Below are 16,968 nucleotides of genomic sequence, written 5' to 3' on the forward strand. Positions count from 1 at the left end.
CCCTGTTAATATGGTTTTTAAAAAGCTATATGGCTCAAGGACGTCATATATATTCAAGGAGACTTTGGGGAAAAAATTCAAATTTTGTAATGCAGTCTTCAACTGAAACAGCCAAGTATAGTTTAAATGTGGATTATACTGAGGGCTTCTTGAATGTGGCTTTTTATGTATCTGGGTGGGGAGAGGGAAATTTGGAAATTCTTTCACTGTGCCCCTTGTCCAAAAAAAACAACAAACACTCAATAGTTCCATCATTAAGTAGTTAGATTAAAACAGTGTAATAGGCATTTCTGTTCTAACAATGTGTGTTTTAAGAAAAATAACACAAAAACTGAAGGTATCTTTATTCTACTCTTAAATAACCAATTATTAATTGGATGTCACCACCCTCATTTCTTATTCCCTAAGAATGTGATACTTATCACAGCAAACGCCAGAAACCCACTTCATCAAGATGTTTTCACTGAAAGGAATGCATCGCGATCTAACTGAAACTGTGAGCACCCTGGGCTAGCAGTTTGCAATGGCGTCCAATAAAGCCACTGTCTCTATGCTTCCCTTACAAACTTCAACTATCCATGGTTCCCTGTGGGGTCACCACAGCATCCCAGCAGCAGTTTGAAAATCCAAAACACTTTGTACAAATCACTGACACAATCTAACGTGCAAGTTTAGAATGCCCCAGTGCCTTTGTAGGGGTGGGTAGAGACCGGGAGCCTGGTGAGATCAGCATAAGCTTCTCAGGCAGGAAAGGACAATGCAAACTGCAGCATGGGGGAAGCACGGGGGAAGACACGAGAAGGGGCCGAGCTGGGTACCTCGATCCACAGTTCTGCCAACTGAATGTTATAAAGGAGTGAGGTGCACAAGAGGGAAAGTGGAAGGTTTCCGACTAAGTGTAGTTAGCCGTACTATTTAGCAGAACATGTAGTTAAGTATTGTGACAATCTTGTTTGAATCTCATCGGTTCCCCTTGCAATCCTGTATCTCATTTCATGCATGAAAAACATGCATGAGACTATCCATTAGGCTCCACCAGAATGCCAAAAGGTTAAAAACGTCTACTGACTATTGGACATGCAAGTGTGAAATTCAAGACAAAAAGGCAAAATGTAATTGCATGTACTCAATGCAGAAAAAGTTGCATGGATGTCTCGGTGATTGGAGCTGTGGGTGTAGATACAAGTTTTCAAGCCGGAGTCAGAGGCTGAGGATCAAGGGCAGAAGCCCACACTCAAACTTTCTTTCAAATGATACGTGAGAAAGCGTGATACAGGGGCACATTCCCGGCTCCAGCATCATACAGAGCCCCGCGCATTCTGACTCAGCTGTTTAATCTCAAGACCCTCACGGCTTCTTCACCCATAAAGCAGTAATAAAAGTGTGCACCCAGAGTTGACCAAGAAGGATCAAATGAGATCCCCACCGCAATGCTCAGGAACACGACACTGCTTGATGGCCACAAACAAAGGCCGACAGCCCAGACAACAACAGGAAAATTGCATCTTTCAAATGCACCTACTCTGGTTTCATTCCGACTACGTACAGAGGTGGAGATATGAATGGCTACACAAGTTATTTGAATTACAAGTTAATAAACGTCTACGTTAAATGCATTATCTTACAAAAGAACAACCTATGAGAGTATACAGAACATCATGTGTTGCTTCTGATACTTCTGTTGACTTCAGTTTAACTCCTCTCTTTCCAAAGGTGAAATGAAGGCGGTGAGCTGATCACAGAAAGACAAGTGACGGTGCCCGTCAGGCTGACGTCCTGAACATCCTCTTCCTCAGTTCAGCCGTCTTCTGCTCTAGCTGAGCACCACAGTCCTCTGTGGCCTTTTCAATGCCTTCATGGTATTTCTCCAAAGCAGCTTTCAAACTGAGAAATATTTCCTAAGTGGAAAATGAAATGGAGTAAGAATTATCCTGTGCGTCATCCTAAACTGATGAGAGTTACAAGAATTCCAGTCATCTCTTTAAGACTTCTTAACATTTTAAAGCCTAAACAATCTCACATGCACTCCCGCCCACCTCCCGACACACACGTGTGCCTGTTCAATTTTAAAGTTCCTTCTTTAGGCGGTACAGACACATCGAACAAGTCTGCTACTTAGAAGGAGCAGAGCAGAGACGTGCAACAATGACTTGGATTCAAAACGTGAGGAATATATTTGTAATTGCCAAGGAAAAGCTTTTATTTTGGAGCTTTTCGTGTCCAGACAAGTCTCTGGGTTACTGCAGACTCCTAGACCGTCTGCATCTGGCCCCGGTCACCACTGAAAGATACGTCAACAGATGTGCTAAGTCATCTGTACGACCGAAAAATACACGTGAGAGACATTTTAGTAAACCCATCAGGTAATTCTATATAAGCAGTAATGAGTTTTCATATGAACCTATGTGAATGTGCTAAGAATGAAGGAAAAAATGAAAGAACCAGGTTTACAGATGGACTACAATAACAGAAGAAGCCTGCAAACACTTTCTTCTATCTCATCCTCATCCAGTGCAATTTCGATCCTTGTATTATTCATTTTTCTTGAACAAAACAACTCTCAAATCTAGACACAAGAAGAAGTGGTACTCTCAGTTGATAGGTTTTTTTATCACTGAAATAAAACAGCAGTTCTCTTCCCACGGGAGGAAGGAGCAGGAAATGAGTATAATGTCCTCAATTTTAATTGTCCCTGCCATTAAATTTTTCTTAAACCTATAGTTTGGCTACTACTTACCTTAGTTTAAATTTTAGTGTAGATATTTTCCGATTTTGAACAACTTACAGAGATTATAATTTATTACAATTCATAGTGTTTCAAAAAAAGAACCAAACTATCTTTAGACTCTCGCATCTACGCAAGTTTGAGAGCGGTTGCTTAAGAGTCAGCAAATACAGATACAAATGGGTGCTTAAGGCCGACAGGCTCCGAAAACCCAGACGCAGATCCCTATTAAGTCCTGTATAAAAATTCAAGAGTCTATTTAGATCTCTAAGATCTAATTGGGCATCGCATTACTACAACTATGATGGAGTACGAATTATTAAGAAAATAAATCAAACTTTTTGAAAGCTTTCTTTCTTCAATCTTAAAAGAAAAACAAGGAGGATTAGTCGCCAGCTTGTATAAACACCATTAGAAAAAACAAACTTGGCACATTCAGCAGCCATAGATCAATTCAACTTCCTAGTTCCATAGGACTGTGTTTATTCTGACTAAAAAGGATGCGGAATAAATTTGGCAGAAAGCTAGTACTTCTAAGAAACTGTTAAGACTCAGTGTGGATAGATAAAGATACACAATCTCAACACCTAACCAGCCACTTCGACACACCTAAAGAAACCATTTCCTTCCACGAACAGAGATACTCTCATGGAGGAACCAAACCCCACAGGTAGAGCAGCCAGAAACAAGTGGAAGCCCGCTGCAGAGGCACCTGGCTGGCTCAGGGAGTTAAGCATCTGACTCTTGATCTCACCTCAGGTTTTGATCTCGGGGTCGTGCGCTTGAGCCCCACGCTGGGCTCCACACCAGACACGGAGCCGACTTAAGGAAAAAAAAAAAAGCCCACTCCAGGGCACATCAACAGAAAGAAGCAAGCACACATCTGAAGTCACAAGCAACCCTTAGAGGACGTTAACGGGAACCAGCACAGCCCTCACAAATGCTATTTCAGGTTCCCATTAAATTCCGTATCCAAGTGGAACTTTATATTATTAATCCACAAAACAAATCCATCTTACGGTGATGACTTCACTAGAGTGAAATATTTTTAAAATCCAAGTCTGGTCTGTGGTGTCTGTGTGGTAACCGCCAGTGCCTGTGGCTAGAAAACGGACATTTTAAGACCTCCAGGCCCCTGGGCCGCCCTCACCCCATGTCAGCTCCTCCGCAGACACAGGGACCCAGTGGCTGCCGTACTGAGCGGGACAGAAGTGTATCCCCATCACCGCACACAGGTCCACCGGGCCGCACCAGTCCAGGGACTTCCTCACTTTGGCATCAGATAAATTTAAGAGGACAGCTGACCCTGGAGCAACATGGGTTTCAACTGCATGGGTCCACGTATACACGGATTTTGCACAGTATAGATTAGAACCGTATTTTCTCTTCCTCATGATTTTCTTCCTAACATTTTCTTTGCTCTGGCCTCCATAATGTCAGGATCCAGTACACAATACATAGAGCATACAGAACACGCGCTAACCGGCTGTCTGTGTTACTAGCCGACTATTCGTCAACAGCAGGCTATTAGGAGTTAAGGTTTTAGCAAGTAAGAAGTTACATGTGGATTTTCAACTGCGCGCTGCTGGCACCCCGAGTCCCTGCGTTGTTCAAGGCTCAACTGTATATAATACACGTGGGGTTTTGCAGCCAATCATTACCCTACAAGTATGTATTTAATTCGTCAACCAAATACATTACTGAGCACCTTCTAGAAGGAGCACTGTGTCCAAGTACAGTAGAAAATGCAGATGTGCTTTCTACCCTAAAGGAACATATAATCCAGACCAGACTGGATACCAAGAGCTTAAAGGATGGCTAAAATTATGTTCTAAATTTTAAATTTTAAATATTTTTCATTACAATTAATTTAAATGTAAATGCAGATGGCCGCACGCTGCCGGTAGCCACAGACCGGACGGCACCAACCCGGATGATCTGCGATCAACGAAAAGCACTCCAGGAGTATTTGAGGGAGCAGAGAGAGCGAAGATATGTCAATGTGTCATAGGAATCAGAGGCTATGCTTTCTAGTAAATTGTAAATAATGGAAATGACTAAGCCTAGATCTAAAGCTTTAAAAGCCTAGAAGGCAAGAATCATGCCTTCCTTATTCACGACCGACTCCGAGTCAGGGGGTGCCCAGGAGGTGCACAGGCCATAGGTGAACGAGGGACAGAGTGTGCTCTACAGGGAAACCGGGAGCTCCCGTTTGAAGCAGGAAAGTACAGCAACAGGGATAGTTTAGTAGATAAATCTGGCAGCCCTTAGCATTCAGGGCAGATGTGATGCACAGAATCTTAGGTCAAGGAAGAAATTTAGCAAGTTTTTGCCACAATCCATGAGCATTACAAAATTAGCTGACAGGAGTAGAACAAAAAGGGGTTGTGGTGCACAGTATCAATGGCGTTTAAGAAAATCCGAACACTAACCTGGTGTTTGTCTGGATGTCAGGATTATCTATAGAAAGTCCAAAATATCAACTCTTTGTGATGGAAAAATGATGATGCCATCAAAGCATAAGAAGAAATTTGTGAAGAAGTGTAGTAAAAGGGAAAGAAAGGAGAGCGAGGATGAGAGATGCTGGAAGCTGCTGGAAGTCATTCTATAAATGTTATTCTGCTGTGATGAATGAGCACACTGAAAACATCCGACAGGCAGCTCCACCAAGGAGCAGAGTTGGGGTGAGCAGACAGAACAGGACACCAATTTAGAAGCCGATCTAAATAAAGGTGTTAACGGAAAGCAGTAGAGATAAGGATCTCTGGGAAAGAATATTTAAGGAGAGAAGGGATGTGATCATTAGGATTTCACAGAAACTGCACCCAGAACAAATGGGCAACTGTAGCCCATCTTTTCCTTCTCATGGAGGGGGATGAGGAAGGAAGCTAAAAGGAGCTCTTGAGAAAAATGCGTCATGATTCGCTACAGTAATTTTAGACTCTCCCACGCTGCTCAGGACACATGGGTATCACAATGCAGACTGCAGACTGGGAAAAGTTACAACTTAGCAACTTCAACAACTGTATCCAAAGTTCTGCTCTAAGTCAGTCTGAAGGAAGAAATACCTACTGTATCCAAGGGCCCAATTCTACTCAACATTTTTATTTTGGAGAAAAAGGCGTGTTTATCCAATGTGCAGGTGACGCTAAGCCATGAAATATCATTAATGTGAATGATACAAAGATTTAAAATGACCTTGATACTTTGAAATCCACACGGAAGTAAACAGATGAAGCCTTAGAGAAATACTAGTAAAATTCTGATTTAAAAGTCCCAAGAAATGGCTGCATTCAAGTATGATGAAGCAATTTAAGCAGGCAGAACTACATGTGGAACGGATCGGGGTCATTTAATTGATCACCAGCTCAGTATGAGCCAAGGGCGAGATGCTGCTGCTAAAACTCCAAGCCAGTACCACACGTCATTAACAGAAGCCTAGTGCTTTGGGACTGGTCACAGCATTATCTGGAAGGCTATGTTTAGTACTGGGTCCTACATTTTAAACAGAATAATGACAAACAGGAAACAGAGGGGAGAAGACAGTAAACAGGATAGTAATGAATCTGAAAATTAAGCTATATAAAGAATGGCTGGAAAACTGGGGCTCATTAACCCAGATGAGAAGGCTGGAGGAACCCATGATCATTATCCTCAAATGTCTGAAGTGATATTAAGCAGAGGATGATACAGATTTGTTCCAGAGAGATCTTGGTTCACTTGAGTACAGAAATTATATTTTAAATTCGAAATAAGAAATAACATTTTAACCACTAAAGTGGTCCTAGCAGAACAGCCGGGGTGGTTATGAGCTCGATGATATTGAAAACAATGAAGCAGAACGTATCAATGGTTCTCAAAAGCCACAGTAAAAAATTCCGGTTCATGAACCCCGTTGCTGATGATTCTAATTCAGGACATTTGGGGTGGGTGGCTGTTTGCTCCTTTTCAAATTCTAATACGCAGCTGGTTTTAAGAAACAGCATGCTAGATGACCATCCAAGTTTACAAATACTGATGAAAAACATACTACACGTAAGGAGCCATTCCAGGCATGGTCTGACAGGACATACTAAGGTAGCAAATACATGATCACTACTGTCGAGAAACTGAACACGTTCTTGGTGAGACACAGACAGACACAACACAGTGAGGGAAGGCCGGCAGGGGTGCCTTTACGACTGACAGGCCAAAAGTGCTGAGGCACATGGTAGCGGGTTCACGAGCTAAGCCTGACCATGTGATAACAATATTAGCTTATTGATTACTTTGATTAGGAAGTAGGATTAAATATCTCCCATGATCTTTCTAACCCGCATTCTAGAGATAAACAGAGGGCTGGGCCTTGGTGAATAACCAGTTCAGGGGCAGGAAAAAGTAGTTAAAATGGGAAAGAAAGGAAAGAACACAAAAAGTCAGGACAGCAGATTGGGTCAACCATGGCGGGAAAGACATTCACTTTTGTTTTCCTTCGTTCCGTCCATCCTTCCTTTGTCCCTTTCTCACAGCCTCGAGACAGAGCTCGGGTATGTCTACGCATGCTTCCATGGGCACGGACAGCAATGCCATCTCTGAAGGGGATACAAGTTCTGGAGAACAGGTGAGGGGATGGTGTACAGTGGCTTTTAGTATTAGGACTGCTTGCCAATTGGATGTGGCTGGTGGAAGGTAGAGACAGCAAGTATTTAAATATTTCCCAGGTATCAGGGTTTTAGGAAACCTGGATCCAATATGTCAACAAAGGGAAGGAGAAAAAGAATGAGGGGGAAAAAAAAGAGGCCATGGGATTTCACCCGATAAAGGACTGTTTTTAGTGATTTCTGGTAGAGCATTTCGGGATAATCTGGAAGATATAGGCCAAACTTCAAAAGTTCAGAGAAAATGAAATATACCACACACATCAGGAATAGACTTCTTGGAGACACGGGTGGTTAAGAAAAAGAAAGAAAGAGGTCAACACCTATGTTTGGCGCTGTCCCGACATTCTGGAAGGACAGAAATGCGGATGTCTGTCCTCATTAAACTTAGAACTGCTTATGAAACGATAAAATAAATACACTGAAACAAGCCAAGAATAAAAGCAGTAACGTTAGGCAATTACAATAAAGAGATCATGGAAGGTCTCATCACATGAGCTCTGTTTCAGGTAACAACTCAAATACATTTAACACTGGTGGTGACAAATACTTTTTTTTTTAAATATTTTACTTATTTATTTGTCAGAGGGAGAGAGAGCACAAGCAGGGGAAGCAGCAGAGGGAGAAGGAAAAGCAAACTCCCCGCTGAGCAGAGGGCCTGATGCAGGGCTCGATCCCAGGACCCTGGGATCATGACCTGAACAGAAGGGAGATGCTTAACTGACTGAGCTACCAGGAACCCCTGGAAATACTTTTGAGATCCTTTTATCAGGACAAAAAAAAAACAAAACAAAACTACAGAAACTTTTCAGAGGACATTACTTAAAACCACTATCCAAGTTCATCTATCAAAGAAGCTCAGAACGAGCACGGGTGTTATGTAAGACTGATGAATCACTGACCTCGACCTCTGAAACCAATAATACATTACACGTTAATTAACTGAATGTAAGTTTAAAAAATAAACTAATTAAAAGCAAAAGCTCAGGATTCTTGTGGAGCACCGCACTCTTACTGCAGAGCACGATGCTTGGCTAGGTCAGGGGAAGGACATGGGGGAAAACGTAAGAAGGAGGCATACATCCCAACAAACACTGGTCATGGAAAAGGGGCTGTAAATGCAATCGGAACCAAGGCACTGGGGGTCCGTCTCCACTTCAGAGAGCAGGCAGTATCCTGAACGTGAGGCAGGCAGAGTCGCCGCCGTGAGCTGGTGAGACCCTCAGGAACGCACCTGGGGCCACCCACTCACCTGAGACTTCAGCCTCTCCCTCTCAGTGGCATCTTTCAGTTGTTGGATTCCGAATTTGATTTTTTGAATTTCTTGATTAATTGTGGTTACTCGCTCGTAGACCGCTCCTCTTTTTTCTTGAACTTTATTGCAATCTCTAAAGGAAAACAGACAGCTAAATTTTAATTCCGCTCAAGCATCCGAAAAGGAAAACATGAAACTCTAATTTTGGTTCCAAAGAGATCACATATATTTGTTTGACAAGCCTAAACTCCTTCTCGGACATAAAGAGCTGTGAACCCCAGTGGGTGCTGTGGCCGAGGGCTGTCATTTACACGGGAGACTTTAAGGTTGAAGGTGCACTCCCCCAGCCAAGCTCATGAATGTACTACTGGGCATGAGGGCGTGGGGAGTGGATGGGACTCGGACAACTTGTCTGCAAGGCTGTTTGGCAGCAAATACAAAATCCGCCAGTTCTGCCCTTTGTCTTCATCTGCACGAGCCAGAACAAAGGAAATCTTCACCACGTCGCAGGCTGAAACACAGACATTTCATACACTATCTGGGGAGTGTATTCTAAAAATACATTCTTAGAACTGACGGGAAGAAGGCTCTACCACAGGAATACCCCAGCATGCTGGCTAACAACGGCCATAAAACACTTAGTGAAATATTACTTCTTACCTGAATTAAAAAAAAAAATAGGACCTTTTCTCAATACACTGATGCTATAATGCCAGAGCCCAGCTATACGCATAAGATGGACAGGGTAACTCATCTGATGCAGCCCCAGCCCACTCCTCTAAATGCACTGAAACGGGCAGGGGCACCAGAACCCTTCTGGGGAATCCTGCAAAGGATCTGGAAGGGTGGTATCTGGACAGGGAAAAATCTAGAACTGAAAACAGCTCTAAATCTCGACCTAACACCGTAAGATTCATAATTAATTCATCTTTTTTAGTCACCCAAAGGTGGAATGCCTTGTTGAAATTATAGAGTTTTGGGATCCTAGGGGAGAAAATGGACTAGCTTTTCCCAATTACTGTCTAACACATTAAACTGAAAACAAGTTCGTACTCAATCACTGTGCGTTTGTACTGCTTGAGATCCTCATGCTTCTTATTTATTTTGAATTGTGCCGTGGCGAGTTTTTCCTTCTTCACAATCATCAGTCTTTTGAAGGAATTTTCTTCTGTCTTCAACTTCTTCAACTCTGACTCATCACTCTCAATTTGGTCCTCCAAGTTCAGGCTCTGTAGTTAACGGGAAGTATTTAAAGTCGATACAACCAATTAGGATTTAAAAACAAAATGAACATCTATTTCCTGGGATGAGCTATACGGAGATACAATTTGAAAGTGAGATAAAACCGTTTAAGCCCTAAAGCTGAGCAGTAGAAGGCAGTGTCAGGAGGAGAAAAGAGCAGGACACTGCGGATGCTAGGAAAGAACAGGACCCCGGCGAAGCTACACAGAGAGGGTTCGGGTCTGAACTAAGGGAGGAGGAGTAAAAGAGAAAAGGGAAAATCCTAGAACCATTAAAAGCAACCTTTTGCTGACTCAGGATGGCAGACGAGGGAGTGTACGGTTGGGATAGAATATCTCAGACCACTTCACCTTCTAACCCCTACTTCCTCAAAAAAAAAGAAATCCTTTGTCAAACGCACTGTTAGTGATCCTGGGGATAATGCGGGTTACTATGATAAAGTTAAGAAGCAGAGAAGGATTTTCAAGCTTTCAGCCTGGGGAAATGAACGTTGGCACTGGCTCTCTATCTTCAGGGCAGGCACTAAGCATAAACTTAAATCCCAGGTACGGTGTGAGGCCGTGAGTTGGGACTCTGGGCTTACTGGTGAGAAGATCATTTCCAACTGTTAGAACAGGTTTAAAATTCCATGACTTTCCTCCAAAATACACATGGCAACATGCCATGTTAATTAATCATTCATTTCATCTGAAGGTTAACATAGGTCTTACCACTGCTGTGTTTAAGAAGAAAAATGTTTTCTTGCTCAGCATATACTGCCACATCTATTATACTCTAGAATGATTTTGCCTTCCTTTTGGCAAACAGTAACACAAAGTAAAAGCAAAGCCAAGGAACTATAGTAAACCATTCCATAATAAAAACATTAAAATTCCACATAACACAAACCTCTTTTAAGATGCTGGTTAATTTTTCCCTGTTATCTGCCAGGTCCTGTATTTTCTTCTGATATAACTGCACCTCCAGCTGACATGAAGGCAAGCAGTCCACGGAGTCTCTGTAGATCTCATACTTTTCCATCACTTCTTGCTTTCAAAGAAAGAAACATAAAAACCAGTTTGATAGTCTCCTTTATGAAACTGCAGTACTGTCAGTTTGTTTGCTTTTAAATAATTTCTGCACTTAATACTGAAAGCTTAAGAGCAGAGAACAATTAAGTTTCTAGGTCACTAAGAAAGTGCTATTACTGACATTTGTCTAAGTACATATAATTATGCTTCTTAATTGCCAAATATCCTTACACAAAGGAAAACTGCCACAATTTTACTAAATCACTCACTGAAGTACCTTCCACGGATTATTCACAATGACTTGAAAAGAGTTCGTGTCTGCTAATACTCAAACTGCTCCTAATTGCTCCTGGGCAATTGTATTACCAACTATGATCTTCCTATTCATCTGTATAATAACTATTACTATGGCTGATTCTTTTTTAAAAGATTAATTCCTCTTCTAAAATTAGAAAATGAACATGTTCCCCACAACCACTGTAACAATACAAACTTACTTTTCTTCTCCCCACCAGCCTATCCCTCCGCCCACCTTCTTAATCAATTAGATTTTGTCTTCAGTGAAGTCCTTACTCATACCATTGCTCATTTTTGTTGTCGTTTTCTTACCAATCTGTAACCACTCTTTGCATGTCATGGATATAATCCCTTTCCCTCTCATACGCCTTATGAACATGTTCCATTGATCTCCTTTTCTCTATATTAATTTTTTTTTAAATCTATCCCAGTTCAAGATTACACAAACATTATCCTAAAATTTCTAAAATTGTTCAACTCACATAAAATTTATTTTTGGTAATAAATAAAACAATTTTAAGTGATAAGAAAGTATCTTGCCCAAGGTAATTAACAGCATTTTTCTTTTTTAGTAATAAATAAAATAATTTTAAGTGATAAGAAAGTAATCACATAAAATTTATTTTTGTAAATGGTGCAAGATATAGACCCAGCTCCCTTTTCTTCTAAGTGAACAGCCAATTGAAACAGAACTGTTTTTTATTAAATAAACTATACTTTTCTCATAAATACTCAGATATGGTTTTTGGCTCTCATTTCTGTTCTGGTAATCTTTGTCTATTCCTGGGTGATAATTCTTAATTATTAGGAATGACTAGAACAGCAAATTCAGGGATAAACCAGAAAAGTTCTAGTAATTGATGGTTTAAAAGCCCTGCCCCACCAAGGATGCTAACTTGTCTGCCCACTTCTACTTCTGTCCCACTGCGCCTCCATCCATCTCCCACAGACACCCATCATCTTGTTAAACGTAAATTGTTCCAACATACCCCTTTTAAACCAAACAGTGGTGTACCCTTGCTCTTAAAGTAAAACCCAGCACCCTGAATAATCTGCCCATTGCTTATTTTCCTATGGTCACCTCATGTCACTCCCCTTCGTATGCATGAGGCTTTGTTCCTGGAATATACTTCGCTTCTTTCTACCTCAAAGAATTTGCACATGCTGTTCCTCTGCCTCCAATGGTCTTCCATGCACAAATTTAGTAGGATAACCAATTTATTCTTCAAATGTCAGCATCAATTTCTACTTCCTTCCCCTTCCCACCCCCAGGTTTCCAAAACATTAAATTAGGCTACCCTCATTACATTATTTCAAAGAAGCCTAAACTTTTTTTTAATTTCTTTTTGGTGCTTTTTAAAAAAGTATTTTTAGAGCAGTTTTAAATTCACAGCAGAACTGAGCAGAAGGTACAGGGATTTCCCATGTACTTCCAATCCCAACACGCGTACACCCTATATATTTTCATAATATATACCTGTAATTATATCATTAATTATAAACTTAATACTTTTCTCCCTTATATAAGGGAGAAATATTCTCCTGAGAGAATATATATTCTCTCAGGAGAACAGAGAATTTTTGTTCTGATCACTCAGGGCAAAGTACCCCAAACTTTTTGCATCATTGGACAAATGTCTCGAAATTATACTTCTTTTCCGTACACCTACTTTCCAGGAGAGCTACATATCAGCGACAAGGGCAAAAATCTTAAGAGGAAAAGAAGTATGGATAAACTGGAAATCACAAAATGAACACATAATTAAACAGAAGTTGCTAAAAATAAAAAAAATATATAGAAAAGCATTAAAATCAAAAAAAGGAAATTCACCCTGGAATTTTTAAGTTTCTGTACTGTATCTTTCATTTTTTCTTTATAATTCTTTAGCTTCTCTGGAGAATCCACAATTTTTGTTTTCAAACTCTCTTGTACTTCTTTCAAAGAAACTACTGACAATTTTAGTTCATTCTGTTGAGAAAACATATTTACATATTAGATACAATAACAAAATTGTTCACTTACCATTACAATAATGGAAAAGAACAAAGAAACTGGGCCTGTGCTCATTGTAGTGGGGAAAAAATTAAGATCACCTGTTTTTTTGTTCCCATTTGTCTATGGGCCAAAGACCAAGCCCCTTAGCAGGACATTCAAGGTCCTTCACTGTGTACTCCTCTGGTCCTCACGGGGTCCTCTGCTGCCAGTGCCCTCTGTACCTACAGCCTGCTAATACCAGTCCTGGGTTTGAGCAGATGCACGTAATCTCTCTTTGATCAGTATGGTCCTCGTGAATACCATCATGCCACCTTTGTACCGCCCCTGAGTTTCATTAATCCTTGGAAATCCTGCTCCCACTTCCTCTGCGTTCTTTCTTTGAACAGCACAATCACTGTACATGCAATGCTATAATTATGTACTTAATCTGTGTGACTGAATTTGACTGCACAGCTTGGGGTGCTGAGAAGTCATCTTTGTTCTCCCAGAACACAGACAAAGCCATGGCACTGAGGAGGCACTTAGTACATGCCGGCTGAATTAAAACCCATTTTTCCTTACTCTCCTGAATTTAAACCATTCGGGGAATTGAGGTGAAGGGCATCGGAGAATTTGGTGAAAATTTTTTTATAAATCTAAAATTATATAAAAAGATAAAAAATATTCATATGAACATCCTCCCTAAGTATTAGCTGATGAATTGTGTTTACTTTGTTTTGAGATACGATGTATCGATATGGGAAAATTTCCAAGAAATATTAAGTGAAAGAATCAATTACAGATCAACAAACAACACAAGCCCATTTCTAGGAAGTAAATAATGAAACAGCAAGATAACTGCATGAGTCTGCATTAGAGCACATAATGTCATGGAAAGGGATGGGAGGGAGGAGCCTATGGGGGAAGCAGGCCCAGGGAAGAGGGCCTTCTGTGTCTGACTCCCTCTCTCACTATACATACACAAAGGTATGTCATTTGAGTATTTTATAACAGGACTATGTTACTGGACGGCTTCTGTAATTTGTCTACCAATGATTTTCAACTAAAAAGAACCACAAATGATCTTACATTTTGATCAGCTAATGCAGAGGCCAAAATTGAACATTTGACACAACATATCTGTTATTTCAGCAAATGGCCGTATGTGTTTCATCCTCTACAAAACCAGAGGCCACCCTCCTCACAACGATGTTGACCTTCATTACGTTTCTTCACTTTATAAGAAGCCTAAACCTGATACTATAATTACAAAATGATTTTGTTTAACGGTAGATTTAAGTGGGACAGAAAGAAATGAATAAAAACATTGTCAGTACTACTTGCGTGAAAGCATTGCTAATCAAATGAGAGACAGAAAAATAAGGACTATATGACATCAAAGTAAATTTCAGGTGGTTCTAGAGCGTAAGTGTTAATAGGGAAGACATAACAGTACAATGGGGCTAAAAACATGAGAAATAGGACAGGGTTTTCTATGTATAGAATTAAAGCCACAAACCAGAAAGGCCATATTTATAAATTTTACATTAAAAACCTAAGCCTTCTAATGGAAAAAAAAAAAATCATGAATTTAAAAGAGAAGTAGTTAATATCCTCAATTCATAAAGTTCCTTAAAAAAAACAAAAGAAGCCAGGAACACAGGTAGTTTACAAAATAAGACATAACCACAAACCATTGAATAAGATGTCAAAATCATTAAGAAGCAAAAAAATCAAAATGAAATTGAGGGTTGTTTTTTTTTTTTTTCCTATAAAAGCAACAGAGAAAGCAAACTACAAACCTCCCATTTTGGCAAGACGGTGGGGAAAAGAACACCCCTACTGTGTTGGTAGGAACATAAACGGGTATCTTTTTAGAAGTCAGTTTGGCAAGGTGGGTCAGTTTTAAATGTGTATTCCCTTTGACCCAGAAATCCTACAAGTAGGAATATGGTCTAAGAAAAAAAGCAGCCCCGTACACAGATCTCGGTGTGTGTGTGTGTGTGTGTGTGTGTGTGTGTGTGTGTGTGTAGATGTGCAGTACACACACTGCTGTCCAGTAGCAGAAACATCAGAAGCCAGTGCATATCCACCAACAGGACACCAGAAGGATCTACCTCGGTGTGACGCACAACCATAAGCAGCCGTTAAGACAATGAGTCTCTCCGGTGGCGTGTAAGTATTTATGCTCTTTTGGGTTCAGTAAAAAAAGACAGGTGTGAGACATGAAGAGTCTCACCCCTCTGACGGAACATTGCATATGGCTCTGCATAGAGAAATGTCGTCCACGCACATCTCAGACCATGTGGTGAGCCTTCAGGTGATTTTCACTCTCCTCACACATTTCTGTGTTTCCATTTAAAAAAAAACAACAACAGTAGTCAGCTATTATATTTAACCTGAAAAAAGTTAAACTAGATTCATTTTAAGGAAAAAGGGAGAAACTTTTACTGTAACAACGCACACAGTTAACATACTCCCCCACAGAAAATATTCAAACCGTAAGTCTGGTTATATGAAAAGATGCTTACCAAACGCTTGGTTTTCTCTGAAATATCAGACTTCTTTTGGGAATTTCCATCCTGGAGCACTATCTAAGGAAAAAAGCCAACAATTATTTTCTGTGATGATCCAAAACAAATTTAAATTTAGCCTCTCAGTGCTTTCTCATAAAATAAAGGTAAGGAAGGAGAGGAGTTAAATGGATTAGAGCAGATATTCTCAAACTTTCTGTTTACGATGCCCCAGGCCACAAGAAATACCTAAAGGTTCCTTTAGTAAGCAGTGGAGTCCCAGTACTGTGTAAGTCCTCGAGTCCTAACAACTTAGTAGCTGTTTGAAAACGTCATGCATACAAACTGGAAAAAAATAATGTTTATTTCATTCTTAAATAACCACAACTACTTCTAAATTGGATGGGTCCTATTGGGCACTGCACTAATTCACAAAGGTTGGAATCAGACTAGACAAAGACTTCCTCATTTCCTGTTCTGTGAGGTTGTTCAGGTACTGGTTCTTCACCATGACAAAAGCCAGAACCCAGGTTCACAAAGATAGGAATGGAAGGCGCCGGAGCTGCTGGAACTGTGGACTGCCTTGAGCCAGGAGTTCAAGCAGAGCACAATGTGCTGACCATCAGTTTCCCGTGAAATTTTAAAATATCCTGAAGTGCCCCCCCGCAGGGTTTCCTGCCAAGTGCACGGTGCTTCCTTACAGTTTGGGAACAGCAAGTTTAGAAAAAGGCAAATCCTAAAAAATTCTAGTCAACAAGACAGCACAGAACTTGGGCGACACAAATAGATAACCACACGTGACAGAAGTTTACATCCGTGACAAGGAGCACAAACGGGCACAGCAACATACCCTAGAGCTTTCGTAACTAAAAGTAACGTGCTCTTACCGCTCCCATCCACAAAAAAAAAAAAAAAAAAAGTTTGTTTTTTTGAGCAAACAACTATGAAAATACAATGAAACCTCACTCACATGGAGTCGAGAGGCCATGAGGGGAGCACTCACCCTGCAGTAGGCCCAGTGGACTCCAAGGGACCTCATCAACTAGGCCCCCGCCCAGGGCAAGAGGTCCCCCACGTCTCTACAGGAAAGCCACTACCCCGTAGTTTCCCCAGTGAGAAACCATCACCACCCTCGTGCTACGTTAGTCTTTTCAGACCCCAAGAAAGGCGGTTCTCTTAGTGTTCTCGAAGTTCTAGCATAGCAATTACTCTGCCGTGCTTTCTGCTCGTGTTCCCTAGCTTTGAGCAAAAACAAAGTGTCTAAAAGGAAGAATTTTTTGTGATATAATGAATCAGACTCTGTGTTTGGACTGT

The 16,968-nt window shown here is 40.8% G+C and overlaps 1 protein-coding gene across 3 annotated transcripts in view; it reads right to left on the reverse strand.

The window, feature by feature from the left end:
• Nucleotides 1-255: 255 nt before the first annotated feature.
• Nucleotides 256-16,968, reverse strand: part of LOC111151048 (NUF2, NDC80 kinetochore complex component) — a 29,360-nt gene continuing 12,647 nt past the window's right edge. For 2 of the 3 annotated variants that reach the window (XM_022508773.1, XM_022508771.1), the window contains exons 9-14: nt 15,673-15,735; nt 12,998-13,135; nt 10,748-10,888; nt 9,671-9,846; nt 8,615-8,750; nt 256-1,898 (exon numbers count right to left, since the gene is read on the reverse strand). In XM_022508773.1, the coding sequence (XP_022364481.1) occupies nt 1,764-1,898; nt 8,615-8,750; nt 9,671-9,846; nt 10,748-10,888; nt 12,998-13,135; nt 15,673-15,735 (789 nt within the window). In that variant the 3' untranslated portion in view covers nt 256-1,763. The remainder of the gene's footprint in view (nt 1,899-8,614; nt 8,751-9,670; nt 9,847-10,747; nt 10,889-12,997; nt 13,136-15,672; nt 15,736-16,968) is intronic. The other variant, XM_022508772.1, reaches the window with a different exon arrangement.

This window comes from Enhydra lutris, unplaced genomic scaffold (assembly GCF_002288905.1).
Source record: "Enhydra lutris kenyoni isolate GAN:26980312 unplaced genomic scaffold, ASM228890v2 scaffoldscaffold25, whole genome shotgun sequence".
Lineage (NCBI taxonomy): Eukaryota > Metazoa > Chordata > Mammalia > Carnivora > Mustelidae > Enhydra > Enhydra lutris.